The sequence below is a fragment of the Anolis sagrei genome, chromosome 1, assembly GCF_037176765.1.
Source record: "Anolis sagrei isolate rAnoSag1 chromosome 1, rAnoSag1.mat, whole genome shotgun sequence".
NCBI lineage: Eukaryota > Metazoa > Chordata > Lepidosauria > Squamata > Dactyloidae > Anolis > Anolis sagrei.
The window spans coordinates 288,909,848-288,927,607 of record NC_090021.1 but is presented as its reverse complement, the minus strand read 5'-3'; the positions used below and the strand labels follow the sequence as shown (position 1 = coordinate 288,927,607).

At 38.6% G+C, this 17,760-nt stretch overlaps 1 protein-coding gene across 2 annotated transcripts in view; it reads right to left on the bottom strand.

The window, feature by feature from the left end:
* Positions 1-17,760, bottom strand: part of INO80 (INO80 complex ATPase subunit) — an 83,236-nt gene that overhangs the window by 49,315 nt on the left and 16,161 nt on the right. For both annotated transcript variants that reach the window (XM_060760626.2, XM_060760634.2), the window contains exons 2-9: positions 16,307-16,492; positions 14,053-14,222; positions 13,462-13,529; positions 11,131-11,292; positions 9,919-10,039; positions 7,036-7,250; positions 4,760-4,813; positions 982-1,185 (exon numbers count right to left, since the gene is read on the bottom strand). In XM_060760626.2, coding sequence (XP_060616609.2) covers positions 982-1,185; positions 4,760-4,813; positions 7,036-7,250; positions 9,919-10,039; positions 11,131-11,292; positions 13,462-13,529; positions 14,053-14,222; positions 16,307-16,449 — 1,137 coding nt within the window. In that variant the 5' untranslated portion in view covers positions 16,450-16,492. The remainder of the gene's footprint in view (positions 1-981; positions 1,186-4,759; positions 4,814-7,035; positions 7,251-9,918; positions 10,040-11,130; positions 11,293-13,461; positions 13,530-14,052; positions 14,223-16,306; positions 16,493-17,760) is intronic.

Here is a 17,760-nt window from a genome sequence, read left to right as displayed (position 1 = left end):
TCTGAACATGAGGAAGAACTTCCTGACTGTGAGAGCCGTTCAGCAGTGGAACTCTCTGCCCCGGAGTGTGGTGGAGGCTCCTTCTTTGGAAGCTTTTAAACAGAGGCTGGATGGCCATCTGTCAGGGGTGATTTGAATGCAACATTCCTGCTTCTTGGCGGGGGGTTGGACTGGATGGCCCATGAGGTCTCTTCCAACTCTATGAATAGGGAAAGGTAAAAAAACCCCTGTGGTGTCTGTTTTGCTATCTGTGCCCCTGTTCAGAAGATTTCACCTCATGTTCTATCTCTGTGATAATTGGATTTGGAAAAGTTTGGCTCCTATGTGGAAACAAGGATTGGTAATAAAGCTTTAGAGGAGATCCCTTTTCCCATGATAACTCTTTCAGGAGTGAATTTCCCTTCTGAGGGGTAGATTTCTCTCATTTCATGTTGTCTCATCCCCATTCTTAACTTTGGATCATCTGTAAGTCGGAAGTTTGTAACTCAGGGACTGCCTGTATAACATAAAGTAGCTGATCTGACTGTACATAAATATGATAAAATAGAGCTCAGATCACAACAATTTTCAGATGACGAGAAGTTTGTACACTACACAGCAGTAAGGATTATTTTCCAGGAGGTATAAAAATAATCTTATTTCTCAGCCAAGGGAAAACTTGTATTACAAGCCTTAGTAGCTACCAAAGAAAATAATGGTATGCTGGCCAATGCATACCTATCTCCTGATTTACATGAGTTACGCTTTTTAACATAGTATCAAAATTTGAATTTATACATCTTGAAACTTTAAAATCACTTCTTCTAGGTGATATCTGAAGCAAAGAATAGTTTTAAAATTAAAACTGAAATAGAAGTAGCTAAATCATACTCTTAAAGGGGTTTTAAAAACTCTTTCTGAAGTGAATTTGATTTGTCTGCAATGGTTGGAGCTAACTGTCTTGGTGCCTCTGATTTTCATCTTTCTATGAGCTGGTCTTACCTCTCTCATCTCCTCATCCAGTTTGCGTTGCTCTAGTGCCTCCTTCTCTGCTCGTTTGCGATGTTCTTTCTCCACTTTCTCATATTTCTTCCAGTAAAGAAGCATCTCCTTTGTAAGCCGTCGTGCCCTAGGGAGCGTCTCCTTACAATTCTTTTGGGCTTGGATAGCTGCTCGACGCACCTCTCTCATACACTGGTGAGCCAGCTATCAGGGCAGGGAGCCAGGCAGAGAAGAAGAAGAAAAAAAGGATCTTTTTAAGTAAAAGGTAAGTACAGAAAGACCATGGAATGGTGACATCCTGAACCTTTTGCACACTCAATCTATTCCTGTGAATCTTAGTTTTCAGCTGGTATGTAAAGCTACTGTTTTGACATATCCTTTGCAACTAGATTCAGACATAATAATCACAATAAAGTGGAGGATGACTGCATAGCTATAAGACTGTGCTGTCGAAGGCTTTCATGACCGGAATCACTGGGTTGCTGTGAGCTTTCCGGGCTGTATAGCCATGTTCTAGAAGCATTCTCTCCTGACGTTTCGCCCGCATGTATGGTAGGCATCGTCAGAGGTTGTGAAGTTTGCTGGGAACTATGCAAGTGAGGGTTATATATCTGTGGAGTGTCCAGGGTGGGAAAAAGAACTCTTGTCTGCTAGAGGCAAGTGTGAATGTTGCAATTCAATGCTAATCAAGGTGGCCCATTGCAACATTCACACCTGCCTAACAAAATGAAGTTCAACAGTGACAAATGCAAGATACTTCACTTTGGCAGAAAAAATGAAATGCAAAGATACAGAATGGGTGACGCCTGACTCGAGAGCAGTACGTGTGAAAAAGATCTTGGAGTCCTCGTGGACAACAAGTTAAACATGAGCCAACAATGTGATGTGGCGGCAAAAAAAGCCAATGGGATTTTGGCCTGCATCCATAGGAGCCTAGTGTCTAGATCTAAGGAAGTAATGCTACCCCTCTATTCTGCTTTGGTTAGACCACATCTGGAATATTGTGTCCAATTCTGGGCACGACAATTCAAGAGAGATATTGACAAGCTGGAATGTGTCCAGAGGAGGGCGACTAAAATGATCAAGGGTCTGGAGAACAAGCCCTATGAGGAGCGGCTTGGGGAGCTGGGCATGTTTAGCCTGAAGAAGAGAAGGCTGAGAGGAGATATGATAGCCATGTATAAATATGTGAGAGGAAGCCACAGGGAGGAGGGAGCAAGCTTGTTTTCTGCTTCCTTGGAGACTAGGATGCGGAACAATGGCTTCAAACTACAAGAGAGGAGATTCCATCTGAACATTAGGAAGAACTTCCTGACTGTGAGAGCCGTTCAGCAGTGGAACTCTCTGCCCCGGAGTGTGGTGGAGGTTCCTTCTTTGGAAGCTTTTAAGCAGAGGCTGGATGGCCATTTGTCGGGGGTGATTTGAATGCAATGATCCTGCTTCTTGGCAGGGGGTTGGACTGGATGGCCCATGAGGTCTCTTCCAACTCTTTGATTCTATGATTCTATGCCTCAAGCAGACAAGAGTCCTTTCTTCCACATCAGGAGACAATGCTTCTGGAACATGGTCATACAGCCCGGAAAACTCACAGCAACTCAGCCATAAGACTGCTTACTGGTACTGAGTTTTAGAATCATATTATGTATATAGTGTTTCATCATAAACAGCTCCCTTGAGCAAGGAGTTTTTCCAGAGGGTTTAAAAGAGGCGGTGGTCTCTCCCCTGCTGAAGAAACCAGACTTAGATTGTTCGGTTCCCTCCAGTTACCACCCAGTTTCGAATCTCTCGTTCCTGGGCAAGGTGATTGAGAGGGCAGCAGCGGAGCAGTTGCAGCAATTCCTAGACGACACAGCCAGACTAGATCCCTTCCAGTCCGGCTTCCGTGCGGGGCACGGGACAGAGACTGTGCTGGTCTCCATCACGGATCACCTTCGATGCCAACTGGACCAGGGCGGGTCAGCGCTGCTTGTATTATTGGATCTCACAGCAGCATTTGACACAGTCGACCACAATCTCTTGACCCACCGCCTTGCTGTTGCTGGAGTCAGGGGGACAGTTTAAACTGGCTGTCCTCCTTTCTTCACAACCGTGGACAGCGAGTGGAGAGGGGAGGCCTGGTCTCTGAGAGGTCCCCTCTATCTTGTGGGGTTCCTCAGGGGGCCATTCTCTCCCCTCTGTTGTTTAACATCTATATGCGACCACTTGCTCAGCTGGTTCAAGGTTTTGGGCTTGAGTGTCATCAGTACGCCGATGACACTCAGCTGGTGCTGAAGATGGAAGGCCGACCGGACTCTGTACCCGATTGTTTCCATCAGTGCCTCGAGGCCGTTACTGGATGGCTGCGTGCCAGCAGATTGAGGGTGAATCCAGCAAAGACGGAGATCCTATGGCTGGGTCGACCGGGCAGTGGGAACATCCAGCTGCCTACCCTGGATGGCGAGGCGCTATGCCCGTCACCATTGGTAAAGAGTCTGGGAGTCCTTTGGGACCCTTTGCTGACAATGGAGGCCCAGGTCTCCGCCGTTAGCAGAACTGCCTCTTTTCATCTGCGACAGGCTAGACGGCTGGCCCCCTACCTGTCCAGGGACGACCTAGCTACGGTGATCCAGGCCACGGTCATCTCAAGACTGGACTACTGTAACGCCCTCTACATTGGCCTTCCTCTGTCGGTGATCCGGAAGCTCAAGTTGGTACAAAATGCAGCTGCTCGGCTTCTTGCGGGAATTCCGATGAGATACCACATAACACCAATCTTACTACAGCTGCATTGGTTACCAATTGAGCACCGGATCACTTTCAAAGTGATGGTACTCACCTTTAAGGCCTTGCATGGTCTGGGGCCGATGTATCTGAGGGACCGCCTCACCCCTACCAACTACAGAGATCCCTCCGTTCTGAGGACCAAGATCTATTGGAAGTCCCCAGTGTCAAGACCTTGCGACTAACAGCAACCAGACGCAGAGCCTTCGCAGCAGTGGCACCATCACTCTGGAATACTCTGCCACCTGAAGTCCGTGCCTTGCGGGACTTACCAGCTTTCCGCAGGGCATGTAAGACATACCTGTTTCGACAGGCTTTTAATGTTTGATACTGCTGTTTTTAAATTGTTTTAAATTGCTTTTAAATTTTGTTAGATTTTAGCCATTCTTGTAAGCCGCTCCGAGCCCCAGGAGAGTGGCGGCATATAAGTTTAAATAATAAATAAATAAATAAATAAACTGCTATTTTCTTTGGTCTTTCCTGAGACCTAATTCAAAGTGCTATTTTGACCTTTACAGCTCTTCACATTTGAAAAAAAAAAAGATAACTAAAGAACTGCTTGTTTTCACATTGTCAAAATGCTTATCTGGTGATCTTTTCTGGGTTAACTTGGGTTCCCTGAGCTTTGTAGTTATACAGAAGGCTTACTCTCAAATGAGGGTACTGCTTGTAACATGGATATAATTTCAACACTAAGAAATCCCTTTTCTATCCTCCCAAGACTCTAATATATAACTTTGTAAAGTTGTTAGCCTGCTTCTGTAATGTTTTTATGTCCTAAAATGCTTTTCATATTTTTAGAGTGAGAATGCACTCTTAAATACATTTACTTAGAATGCATTCCACAATAATCAAGGAACTTATAACCATGTAGACACATACATAATTATATTGCACGTGTCATATACATGGTAATTTATTTGAACAAAATATAAATTAGTAAATAACGCAGACTGAACTGTTTAACAGATAAGTTACCATCCTATCAAAATATAACAGAATACATAGTTCATCTTACCTTTCTGCTATTGCTTAAGAACAGGTTTCTGGCCGAAACTTTTTGTTTGTATGCCTAGAAAGAAAGAAGACACTTATTTGGTCATATTGTTGAGCAATAATGATAATGTGAACAAAAGTATCAATAGCAGAACTGGACTGCTATAGCAGTAGTGATTATACTGATAACAATATTTCAAATGTTCCTCCTTAATTTTTTAAATATTGTGCTTATAAAAGCAATCAAATCACCATTCACGCTATGGTAAAGATAAAGGTTTCCCGCTGACATTAGGCTAGTTGTAGCCGACTCTGGGGGGTGGTGCTCATCTCCATTTCTAAGCCGAAGAGCCAGCGTTGTCTGTAGACACCTCCAAGGTCATGTGGCTGCATGCCTGCTTGGAGTGCCATTACTTTCCCGCAGAAGCGGTGCCTATTGATCTACTCACATTTGCATTTTTTCAAACTGCTAAGTTGGCAGAAGCTGAGTCTAACAGCGGGAGCTCACTCCACTCCCTGGATTCAAACTGCCAACCTTTCGGTCAGCAAGTTCAGAGGTTTAACCCACTGCACCACCGGGGGCTCCAAATCATTCAGGCTACAACTAAATAAAACATGAATAATTCAAATGTCACCTAAAATGCCAATTACGCTTACCAGAACAGATGCACCATATGAGCTTACAACTTCTCCAAGTTATTTTTACTGCTAAGATAAAATGTCTAATTATTGCCCTATACTTTTTTCTTTAAACTGTGTGAAAAAAAATTCTACTCCACATCAACTGGTAAGTTATTACAAACTAAAGACAACTTCTACTTTAGACATACTTCATTCAGTGAGGACACACACTCCGCTCTTTCCTGCCTTTCTATCTTTGCTTTATGTCAGTTTCCAGGTCCCTACTAAGTAAGCAAATGAGGACATTTGCCCAGCATTAGGCAGGTTCATACTGATGATTGTGCTCATGCTTTGAATAAATAAATATCCTTATTGACTCGGGTCTAATGTGCCATTGAATCTAATGCAAACCTCAATTTTCAAAACCCTGAAATAAAAAAAAGTGTTTGCTGGAGAATGTAATGTGCAAAAATGTGCAAAACGTATAATTTGGCCAAAAAACATTCATATTACAGTGGCTGCTGCTTATAATTCCTTCTTTAAAAACAAAAGTGTTAAAACACCAAACCTTCGGCTTTATCCATGTTGTGGAATGAATCTAATATAACTGCCCTGACTCAATCATATGAAATCATCTAGTTTTATAAGGTCTTGAACTTTCTGTGCCAAAGAATTGTGGTGGCTCACCAAACTACAAATCCTAGTATTGCACAGCATTGGCAATTAAATGAGAAATGATGTCTCTCAAATAAGATGACGTCTCTCAAGGTGCTCCAGAAATAGCTTCCATTTTTTGCATTGGCTTAGCACTAAGATTACCATATTACACAAATCTAATGTGCACCCTAATTTTTGGAAGGTAATTTAGCCAAAAAAGTTGAGCATTAGATTTGAGTAAATATGGTATTTGAGTACAGCGCTGACAATCCTTAAAATCATACTAGTTTTCATATAGAATGGAGCAAAACAGCAATTTCCCCAAGAAAGCCAACCTGTGCTGATCAGCCCTGAACTTGCGACAGAAATGTATGAGATGTTAACTTACATCTAAGTAACAAGTTAGAACAAAATAAGTTGCTAAACAAGCATTCTAGAGTGAAAAATTTAATAATCCAAAGTGTTCACTTAAGATTTATCTAAGGTAACTGATTTATCAGGTATAAAAGCTGGTAACACTGATCATGCATGAATATTTTATTATAGTATATCCATTATTATTATTATTGTGTTTATTTATATCCTGCTTTTTCTCTCCATAAGGAGGCTTAAAGCAGCTAACATTAAAAGCATTACAATACAACTTAAAATATACAAATATTAAAATAATATTAAACATCATAAGTATTAAAAACAATTCAGATTAAATCCATAAAACATATAAAACTACAGCAGCCTCTGTTTGCATATATGTGCATGCATGTATTTATACAGCTATAACATTTTTCTATATAAACACGTTATCTTTGTGACATAAAAGAGATACATAAAATGCACACACCAACATGCATATTTATAGCTGTTAAAAATAAAAAGAAGTCAGGTGTAAATAAAATCTGACAATGTCATAATGGCCAATAACAGACTAGGTGCCCCTGTTCCCTTATGTATGCAATGCACTACATGTTAATAACTTTTTCCACCCTCCCAATCTGATGCTTTTCTTCTGACAAAGCTCACCTTTGGAAGTTCCTTTTTAGCAATGGTCAGCCATACTTTCCGACGGCGAGCATTCAATTGTTCAATGGATAAATGCTTCTTCTTGGACCCTGGAGGTGGTGTATCATGAGAGAACTTGGCAAAAACTTTGGTTTGATGATAATGGCGTCGCGGAGACTCCTCAGAGGATATTTCTTCATCCCGTCTCTTCTTTTTTTTCACTTTTTTCAATTTGGCTACAATGGGAACAGTAGGTCATAGAATTGGTTTCCCTCCTTAACCACTTTGAGGCTGTTCACATTAATTTGCAAGCTTTAAATATGTTCCATACAAAAGCAAGTATGCTTATTAAGATATTTTTATACTGGTTTCTATTTATTTGAATCAAAAAGTTTATAATATAGAAAATATGATAAAATCAAGTAATAAATCTGTAAAATATTTCCTTGCTGCTTGCTCCACAGATATTCAGAGAAACCACTTTAGGACTTGATTACTGAGGATGAGTCATCTTCATTTCAAGAGGAATATTTTAGTTAAGACATTTCTAAATAACCTTGCTGGCATGTATAACACTTTTCTTTTGCTGGGATCTGAAAACCTGCACGTTTCAACAAGCATTTGAGAATGACTAGTCCCTACTTATAAATGCCCAGTCCCTAGTTCACCAGATAGTACTCTGTTCTCTGCACTTCATCCAATTCCTCAGCTCTATGGTACGCTGTTTTGCACTATCCCATGCCCAGTTCTTTTAATAGCCTGATCATGCCCATCTCGTTACTGGTTTTTTTTTGTTGAGCATTGTTTGATGGAGCTTTTGATGCTGCTGTTTTTTATTCTTATGTTTTTATCTCATTGTTATGTTTTGCTATGTTTTATTTTAATTGTGTTTTTGTTTTAATTGATTGTTTTGCTTTTATGTCTTGTGGGCATTTTGTCCCATAAGCTGCCTCAAGTCCCTTCGAGGAGATGGTGATGAAGTATAAGAATAAAGTAGTAGTAGTAGTAGTTATTATTATTATTATTATTATTATTATTATTTTCCTTCTGCAAATGAGTTTATGTTCACAAACATGTAAGATGAGGATAAACATTATAAAAAGATTATAATGAACAGGGATATAGCTGAAAGATCTAAAATTATGTATTAATAATAGATCAATGTCACAGATTTAGCAAGACCTAGATAATTAGCTAGACTGTATGAGGATCTATGAAAAAATACAGTACAAAGTGTCTAATAAATAAAAACAAAAATTAAAAGATTAAGTATAAATGGCAGCTTTCCTTTCACAGAAAATAATATGTACATAGATTACAAAAACATTATGTACTTCTCAATTGCAATGTTGGTTCTGGCAACCTTTCATTCCAGCTTCTTGGAAAACATCCTATAACTCATCAAGAGAAGACGTGATTTGTTTTAAAATAATGAATCCATAAACTCCACGTGAGAGGCATTTCTGTACCATCTTAAAATGTTCCATGTGCAGTAACTGAGTTTGAGTTGATGTTTCCATGTGCGTATGTGTTTTATTTTATTGTATTTTATATTGTGCTCAATTTTTATGTTTTTAAGGCACTTTGTGCCGCCTGCAAGCTGGCTCAAGTCCCTTCAGAGAGATGGTGGCAGGATATAACAATAAAGTTATTGTAATTGTCATATTTGTGTCTCAACTACATGCCCCCCCCCCCCCGTAACCTCTTGTTTAGAAATGTTTTTCATAAGATTGAAGACATGTGCCATGCAATAACATTGCCCACGGGTAGGCTATCTTCTGTCCATCAGAAGTGTTAACTATAATTCGCATACGCTACCACCAAAATGGTTGGTAATAGTGGAAATGGGATTTGTAGTTCAAAACATCTGGAGATCATCAAGTTAATAAACCCAATCTAGATGTTTATTGTTCAGAAATCTAGGTGCTTACAAATGAACTTCAATAAAAAAATTACCATGTTTTATAACGCTGAAACACAATGTATACAATGGTTAATATTTGGATATCATTTTTCCTCAAACAGAATGCTAATTCAGAACATAATGCACAGCTGCTGACGACTGTCCCACTTTTATCCTTACAGCAAAACTAGAAAGGAATGCTTGACTTAATTGCTTGACAACGCTTAAGTCATTTGGGGTACTATGGGGCAGAAGACCCCCCTCAAATCTCAGTCTGATTTTCCTAATAAAAACACTACCGACTGAATTTGCAAGTCTTCAGATCTGACCTATTTTAGTCTGTCCTGACAAGTACAACAAAGGGGCAAATACTCTTTACTTCCTTTCTTTCAAAATCCAGTATGCAGTCAAGCTGTGTTAAATCAACATACAGTAGAGAGTTATTCAATAATAACATGTTATTCATTTATTTGTTTATTACAAATAAGTGTATCTCCTTGTCTGCCTCTTCTGGCTTGCAGGAGATTCACAAAATTATCTTTCCATGTAAATGACAATCCACGGGGTCAATGAAAGTATGCCAAGGCTACTTATCCCCAATGGGATCAATGGGATCATTTGACTACCACCATATCAAGTGCTAAAGATTATAATCTTACTAACAATGGAGCACATAATATCCTGTACTAACAAAAACATGCCACTGGATTTCATGTGAAGAACTAATTCAAGAAAAACCCTTGCATTCATGGAAGAAGCCTTCAGTTCTTGAAAGACACCTCTGGATCTGGCATACAGGAAAATTTCTAAAAATTGAGGTCTATACAATCTTATATTAGACCCTTTCTTTGGCGTAAGATATCAGTGCAACTTTCTTTCAACAAATCAAGTAAGTAAAATCACTATTCAATGCTGCATTGTTCCTAAAGATTACAAGCAAGCAGAAAATCACAACAGTACAAATCTCAAGAGAGGGAGAGAGAGAAAATCAAAATACTTACTTTTTAATTTTTTTTCTTCTTTGAATTTCTTTTTCTTGGGTCCTACAAGATGCCGCTGTTGTTCATAGTACGGATCATACGTGGAAAGCAACCCTGCACTGTAATACTGGTACTGCTGTAACTAAAAAAAAAACAAAAACTGATTTAATGTGAGGATGAAACTGGTCTGGTCAGAAAATTAAAAATATTTTATAACACTGGAAATTTAAGACATATTTTATGGTTTAAATAAGATTTCCCCAACTAAACCCAATAGGTTACATTCTGCCCCAAGAAACCAGTCACTCTCGGCTATTTAGTGGGATCTTTTGGGAAAGGAGCATGAGACTAAATACACAAAAGAACAGATAAAAAAACTATTTTGTTGGTCAGTTAATAATAATTGTTAGTAAAAAGATGAATGTCAAAATTACAAGTACAATTACATAATGAAAATAAATGAGAAAACACAGTTCCGTGCTTTCTTGATCTCTATTGTGCTTCAGGAGCAACAATCAGAAGACCAACTGAAGAAAAGAAGAAAGAAGTATACTTGCTCCTTTTATAATAATAATAATAATAATAATAATAATAATAATAATAACAATAAAACTTTATTTATAGACTGCCCTCTCTCCCCAACGGCAAACATTCAATTCCCAGAGAAATGCAAAACAAACAAATAAACAAACAAAAAACTCAATTACAATAATGCAATATAATAAAAATAATAACATTTGAACTTCTTGTACAAAAAAACTGACATAAAAATGAAAAATACAAATAATCACACAGAAAAAGGTTATACTAAACACATATTCAACATTAAAAGGTAAAGGTAAAGGTAGTCCCCTGACATTAAGTCCAGTCATGTCTGACTCTGGGGTGTGGTGCTCATCTCTATTTCTAAGCCGAAGAGCCAGTGTTGTCCGTAGACACCTCCAAGGTATTCAACATTAAAACATATCAAATGATAAAAACAATTAAAATAAATGGAAATTGGCTGATTATAATTGTTCTTGAAGTGTACCCAAGTGGCCAAAAGATACAAACAATGGAATCTGGAACAATGATATTGCCCTTGCTCTAAAACAGAGGAAGAGCAGTGTGGAAAGAATATGTTTTCTGTACTGATGTAGATGGATTGTATCATATAAACATTAATAGTGAAGTAAGTCAATCTCCCCTTCGGAATAGTTTGCCATGGACACATTAGGTTTTAATTTTGTTTACCTCTTTGTCTTTGCTGTATTTACTTTGATGCAATTTCTTGTACTTGTGCAATCGCAGCATATTGTGAAGTTCTTCCCTAGAAAGAGTAAACTCGTCTCCGTCTTCCACATCCTCATCAGTTGCTGACTCGCTGTCACTGGAGTCATCACTCAAGAGAATGCTCTGCCAAAATCAAGTGAACTTTAGTAAGAGGGACCAAATTATTATATTTTTAAAAAATCCTCAGATGTGCCTACTGGCTTAATGTAACTAATGTTGATGGAAGGAGTAACACTATTTACTTGCACAAAACTACTTTAATGTTTTCCCAGAACTTCTTCTCACTGATTCACTTACACTTGTAACTAAACAAAGTACCCTAACTTTAAATCACAAGAATAAAAATCAAGACTATACACCCTCCTTGTCTGCAAAGATTAGAAATTCCCATGCAAGGATTTTTCTCATATTCAGAGACACTTTAGAGTCCTCTCATCATTGTAGAGGAAGGATGGTAAACGTGTAGTTCCCTAGATATTGATGACTGCAACTCCCATATTTTTTCACCATTTATTATTAGAAACTACAGTTCATCTGGAGGACCACTGGTTCTCCAGCCATATTTTAGAGTAGCTCAACACATGAATAATGTCACATCTTTTCAATACACAATCACATGAAAGTAGTATGATCAAATGGTGCACTAAACCATGATTTAGGATGCATCCATGCTGTAGAATTGACTTTAACTGCCATGGCTCAGTTCTAACAGAATAATGGGAGTTGTAGTTTGGCGAGACACCAGAACTCTTTGGCAAGAAGGCTAAAGGCTTTGTAAAATTACAATGCCCAGGATTCCATAACATTAAGCCCTAGCAGTTAAAGTGGTGCCAAACTAAATTAATTCTATAGTAGAGATGCACCCTTAAGAGTAATATATATATAACATCAAATTACATATAAAGAAAAGCAAAAAATAAAACTTCTCGAATCCTTTTATTTTTTTTCAAAGCAGAAGTTGTGTGAAGGGCATGTTAAATCATAATTCTGGAATGGAGAACCCCAGGGTTAAAGAACCCATTCATCCGACTAGCTCTAAAAGTGAGCAGTGTTTTAAGTTTTTACTTTTTGAAAATGTTGTTTTCATCTTCCTAGGAGTTGTTCCATGAACTCATGTTACAACACCATGTGAATATGTGAGGAAGGGAATGTATTTTTTTTTATCTCAAGTGGAAACCTGTACCGGTGTTCAGCAGCTGTGACGGTCTGGATGAGGCAAACAAATTGAAATTGAATCCAGACAAGACAGAGGTACTCCTGGTCGGTCGTAAGGCCAAACAGGGAATAGGGTTACAGCCTGTGTTGGACAGGATTACACAGGTTCACAGCTTGGGAGTTCTCCTGAACTCATCGCTGAGCCTGGAATCCCAGATCTTAATGATGGTCAGGGGAGTTTTGTGCAATTAAAACTTGTGTGTCAGTTGCGCTTGTACATTGGGAAACAAGAATTGGCAACAATGGTCCACACTCTTGTTACATCCCGAATAGACTACTGCAACACTCTCTATGTGGGGAATATTGGAATGGCTTTGGACAATGATTCTGAATTATGTGATTTTAATGTTTATACTAATATGTTTTAATTCTTTGTCTCAGTGTCTAAATGCTGCCTTATGTTTCATGGTTTAATGGTTTTAATGTATAGTTATATGTTATCGTTTGATTTTTTTGTTTTTGTTTCGGCTTTTCACATATATGTCAGGCATTGAATTTTGCCATACTTATGTTGGAAACTGCTTTGACTTCCCCCAGGGGTGAGAAAAGCGGTATATAAATACAATAAATAAATCAATTACAGAAAGGGACACTGTAAGTTATGATGCTGAGATGTTAACATAAGAGTTGAAATAAGAAACATTGGTTGGGAAGTTTTGATGAGAGAATTTGCTTATAGGTCAAAGCCTACGAAGGATCAGTTAAAATATCTGTATATCTGTGGTATCTCTGAGATAAGAACCAGACGGAAAAAGGTGACTCTAAACCCACCATTAGCTTTGGGCCCTGATTTGAGTTTTACTTTATGTCAGTTGCTCTTCATAGCTAAGAAATACAGTCCCCATTCCAGATTTTATGTGACATGGGCACATGGTTAGTATTGATGAAATAATTAAAGCCTATGACAAGATTGGTGAGCTCTCCATCATTCTACAAAGTGATGAGGCTGCAAAATATTCTCAGAGGTGTTTTGCTAGAATCTTCAGTGTTTTCAAAATGCATCCATATTTCTATAAACACAACTGAAATAATGCAACAGAACCACAACAAAGAACGTATCTGGATAATAAACCTTACTTTTAGCCATTTTCTGCTTTTCTTCAACTTGGAAAAATTATAAAGACTCCCCTTTTCTGTTTTTGGCTCTGTTTAAAGAACAAACAGAAAGAAAATACTTAAATTATGCACACAATTTAGTTTACAGATATTTTAGACAGAGAAAGTTACAGATCTCCATACAGAAAATCTATCCATTGATAACAAAAAAACTACCACCTCACAAGTCCCTGCATGTACAGAGTCCGAACTGTATATCTAGCATACTATTAATAAAGCAAAAACATTTTTTCGTAACATCTTTTAATGTTTAAGGAGGTGGGTTTTTTATTAGGCATGTTTTATTTTATTTATCTTCTAAACTCTTATATGTCATTAATTGATTTTAAAATATATTATGAAACCATTTTAATCGGTTATAAATTGTATGGTAAATGTTTTGGGAAGCTACCTTGATTAGCATTCTGAGAGAAAAGTAGCATATAAATAAATTAAAATTTAAAAAACCCAAAATAGAAACCGTTTGATAGTTCAAATACACATTTATATGCAAGGCTGGATTACTTTACTATCATCAAATGCAAACTAACACTCACTCTGAAACACACTTACCAGACTGTAATACTCCATTTAGAGAATGTGTGTTTAATATTCCAGAACTTCCTCCTGCTCCAGAACTTTCCCCAAGCAGGGAGCTTGAAGGCTCTTCTTTAACTTGCATCAAGGAACCCCCAGGCTGAGGAAGCAGAGGATTGTCATCCAATCCATCTTCACTTTCATCACTACGATATAGTTAAAAATATATAATTGCAGCAGCAGAAGAGGAAAAAATAGAAACCAACAGCCAGGCACTCTCAGGAGTGCCACCTCTATAATTAAATATATTTGATTTTCAAATGTATAATTCAATAAATATATAATAGACTCTGATGGTTTAATTTCTAGGGATTGTGCTGGATAATATGTTGCATCAAAAACAATATACTTTTAGCACCTTAAAGCTTACTACATATTATTACCCTATATATTGATGTTTAAGTTTAGAGGTTTTGGTCGAAAAACCAACCCAACGTATCAATGTATACAGGCAGTCCCCGGGTTACGAACATCCGAGTTACAAACAACTCATAGTTAAGAACAGTGGTGAGACAACAAGAAGTGAGAGAAATTTACCCCTAGGAAGGGAAATTCACTCCAGTAAGAGTTATCATAGGGAAAAGGTGTCTCAACTGAAGCTTTATCACCAATCCTTGTTTCCATAACAAGCCAAATTTTTCAAAATCCTAAAGTACAGAGATTCTGGGATGAAGTTCTATCGTGGATAATCCAAATAGTGGGAAAAAACAATACATTTAAGGGGAGCTCAATTAATGATTTTTGTTTTCAACGGTGAGAATAAGCACCTGGGTAAATAAAAATGTTATCCTGTTCCTGTTATAAGCCAGGAGACCTGAAATAGTGAAAATCTGGAAAAAGTTAAGAGAATTTTACAATAAAAAAATTGATTAAATAGGATATGAGTGATAGCTCTATTAGAAAAGTTAACCTATACATTAAGATTAGCAAAAAGAGAATTCAAAAAAGATCTAGTTTCCTGGTTCTATCAAATAGATCTTTTTTGAATTCTCTTTTTGCTAATTGATGTGTAAAATAAATAGCAATTTTAAACCAATGCCTGAAGAAGATTGCGGCTGAGCAATTAATAAACACATAACAATAATTTTATGTACAGGATAACATTAGAATAATGTAGGAGTAATAGAATTGACAGTGTTGTGTTTTTATAATGCTATATAAATAATGGGAGGGTTGGAAGGGTATACATCTGGGAACAGATGATGTGACAAGACAAGTGTATTATGTTTTTAATGTTATTAAACATAAAAGTGGCAAAAATCAGGGCAGTATCCCATATTAAACTTCAACTAATGGAACAGCAGCATCGGGAAAGAGCATTCTCCACTTCCAACCGAAGATTCCCCATGCACCCTAAAGGTTTCTTTAAATGGAGGAAACCTTCCAGAGTTAGATTTCAAATAGTTCCAAGGATTGCAAGGAAGACAAGAAAAGGAAAATCAGTGTCAATGTACCATTGGATTAGGCCTTGGCTTATGTATCATTCAAAAACCTTGTTGTCCAAAGGATTTTGAAAGCTGGAATGTGTCCAGAGGAGGGCGACTAAAATGATCAAGGGTATGGAGAACAAGCCCTGTGAGGAGCAACTTAAAGAGCTGGGCATGTTTAGAATGCAGAAAGCTGAGAGGAGACATGATGTCCATGTACAAATATGTGAGGGGAAGTCATAGGGAGGAGGGCGCAAGCTTGTTTTCTGCTGCCCTGGAGACGAGGATGCGGATCAGTGGTTTCAAACTACAAGAAAGGGGATTCCATCGGAACATCAGGAAGAGCTTCCTGACTGTGAGAGCTGTTCAGCAGTGGAACTCTCTGCCCCGGAATGTGGTGGAGGCTCCTTCTTTGGAGGCTTTTAAGCAGAGGCTGGATGGCCATCTGTCAGGGATGCTTTAAATGTGATTTTCCTGCTTCTTGGCAGGGAATTGGACTGAATGGCACACTAGGTCTCTTCCAACTTTACAATTCTATGAAAATAAGTAAAGAGTTTGCTCCTTTGTTGTACGTGTCAGGACAGACCAAAATAGGTCTCTAAGTCCTTAGAAATATGTTTTCACAAGATGGCTGAGCTACAAACTAAAGGTTGAGAAGGAAAAACATGTTCCAGGAACTTTACTTCTTTTATGACATATCATCTAAATCTAAATCAGGTTTTTTTGGGGGGGCATCTCACACAGCTAATACGAAAGCAACAAAAAAAGGATTCTGAAGTCAAAATAAAGAAAGGCATTGATACCTGGATACGTTTCTGTTGAAGATGGCAGAAGTCTGTCGTAAAAAATTATCCAGTCGAAGAGCTTTCTCCAGATATCGCAGATAGAGGGGCGTTGCCAGCTCTGTGCAGTTGCCATCCTCTCCTGAGCCCAGCTCTGAGGCCATAGAACAAACCTCTCCTCATGCAAAGACGCCTCCTAATGCACAGCTGTTTCAAAAAAGAAAAGAAAAGAATTCAATCATTGCATTCATTTTAAAGTATAGACAGTCCCTGATTTACAAATAACTCATAGTTAAGAATGGGGATGAAACAACAGGACGTGAGCAATCTCCCCCCAGAAGGGCAATTCTCTCTTGAAAGTGTTATCATGGAGAAAACATGTTTGTAACTTGAGGACTGCCTGTATTGAATCAGAAGACAATTATGCTGGGAAAAATGGAAGGACAAAGGATGAGGGACCGACCAAGGGTAAGATGGATGGATGGCATCCTTGAAGTGACTGGCTTGACTCTGAAGGAGCTGGGGGTGGTGACAGCCGACAGGGAGCTCTGGCGTGGGCTGGTTCATGAGGTCATGAAGAGTCGGAAGCGACTGAACGAATGAACAACAACACTCCAACTGTGGTTTTTGGGAGGGGAAACAGTTGGATCATACCTCACATGAGGTAGGCTTAGGCAGGATATCATTAGATAGGTCATTCCAGAACTGTGCACTCAATCTCCCCCCATATTCTCCTTCTGTGAATTTACCCTAACTTTCCTCAAAGTTCATTCTTAATATGGCTCTAAAGCCAGTATTTGAAAACGGCTTCCATTATTTATACTGATGAAAGGAAGAAAGGCAATGTACGTCATCATCATCATCATAATTTGATACACAACATGATTACTCATTATTATTTGAAACATAACTAGATGTGTCCACAGCAGACAAGATTACTTTGCTGGCTGTTGTATTTGATCACATGTCTGACACCTCCCAAGTGTTTAGGACTGTGTGATGTATTGGTGATTAATGCGTGCAGATCCCAGTAAAGTGGCCTTCTGCAGCTGGCAAATGATAATTTTCTCAGCGCCGATTGAGTTTAAGTGCAGGCCAAAGTCTTTAGGTACTGCAACCAGTGTGCCAATCACCACTGGGACCACCTTGACTTGCTTGTGCCAGGGTCTTTGCAGTTCGATCTTTAAATCCTCGTATCGTGTCAGCTTTTCCATTTGTGTCTCTTCAATCCTGCTGTCGCCTGGGATTGCAACATTGACGATCCATATTGGCCATCTGCCAGCTGCAGGCCACCTTACTGGGATCTGCATGCATTAATTGCCGATACATCACACAGTCCTAGACACTTGAGTAGTGTCCGGCATGAGATCAAATACAACAGCCAGCAGAGTGATCTTGTCTGCTGTGGAAGCATCTTGTTATGTTTCACCTCACTACCTCTGAGGATTGCCATAGATGCAGGCGAAACATCAGGA